We start from the raw sequence: 1,119 nt of genomic DNA, 5'->3' as shown, positions 1-1,119 counted from the left end.
ACTGAGGACCTGAAGTTCTGCAAGACAACAGTAAGATGAATGAAGCGTTTACGAGAATATGATGAATACCTTTGAGCTCTGTTCGTGGGGCTGCGTAGATGATGCTGCTAACACCTTCGTGGATAGCTAGGCAGGGCGAGTGAATCCCTGGTGCGAATAGGCCACTAATTCACGCCTTACCTGGATCCGGTGCCCGGTTACTGCGTGCAAAAGTTAGTGAGTGGAGATGAAAGACTAAAGGCCATTGTACTTCTGGTCAAGGAGTCCGAATCTTGCTAGCAAGAGGGTGACAATACAGCTCCAGGAGCTCTAGTAGCTCTACATGGATATCTTCATTAATCACTGACACCGGTCAGGCAAAGGAGTGAGCGGATGTGCGACTGTGATGGCTCACGACTTTCGACCTTGATTCGAGCGGTCTCGATCTTCCCTCGTTCCAGAAGGGTGGCGATGTCTCGACGGGATGCCTTGGCCTGGGCCTCCTTCTTCTGCTGAAGTGTTCTCAGTCGCTGTACGGACAGCCTGGAGAAAGGTGGGCACGTTGGAAAGCATGAACCATTATGGCCTACCGGAGCTGGACCTGGGGGAGAGTCAGCGAGGTCGCAGGGCGGCGGGGGACGAACCTTGGCCTTGGGGGCGTTCCAGGGAATCATGAGAGTAGGGTGTGACAGAGATCAGTGACGCACAGCTTCGCCTAACACCATCTTTTTTTTTTTTTTTTTTTTTTTTTGGTGGAGCCTTTCTTGAGACCTTTGACAGCTGACGACCAGCCTCTACTATGCCCGCATAGTATGGGTCAGCTTCTCGGGTCGGCTAGAGATCGTTTTGGGTAACGGATGTACGAGATTTCCACCCCTGGGAAAATGCTTTAAGCACTTCCCGTAGGGATATTTGCGTGTGGGACTCCATTTCTAAAGAAAAGTCTACCCACTAAAAACCCAGGTATATTTTCTGGCGGGTTGTTGAAATTATATTCGTTTTCTAGGATACCTTCCCATGTATCTGAGGCTGTTTTCTTATCGAGAGCTTTTTTACTGAAACGTTTCGTGTCTGTTAGTATTATATCCATGCGAATTTTGTGATTCATTTTAAGTTTCCAGTTGTTTCAGTGCTCTCCTC

At 48.9% G+C, this 1,119-nt stretch overlaps 1 protein-coding gene across 1 annotated transcript in view; it reads right to left on the bottom strand.

Annotated features, from left to right (window-relative positions):
- The window catches only part of AGABI2DRAFT_189517 (hypothetical protein), a 5,828-nt gene extending 5,164 nt beyond the window's left edge, over positions 1–664 (bottom strand). Inside the window, exons 1-3 of the mRNA XM_006454173.1 lie at positions 624–664; positions 570–580; positions 395–522 (exon numbers count right to left, since the gene is read on the bottom strand). Coding sequence (XP_006454236.1) covers positions 395–522; positions 570–580; positions 624–653 — 169 coding nt within the window. The 5' untranslated portion in view covers positions 654–664. The remainder of the gene's footprint in view (positions 1–394; positions 523–569; positions 581–623) is intronic.
- Between the last annotated feature and the right edge of the window lie 455 nt (positions 665–1,119).

This window comes from Agaricus bisporus, assembly GCF_000300575.1.
Source record: "Agaricus bisporus var. bisporus H97 unplaced genomic scaffold AGABI2scaffold_1, whole genome shotgun sequence".
NCBI lineage: Eukaryota > Fungi > Basidiomycota > Agaricomycetes > Agaricales > Agaricaceae > Agaricus > Agaricus bisporus.
This window is presented reverse-complemented; position numbering and strand designations above follow the sequence as displayed.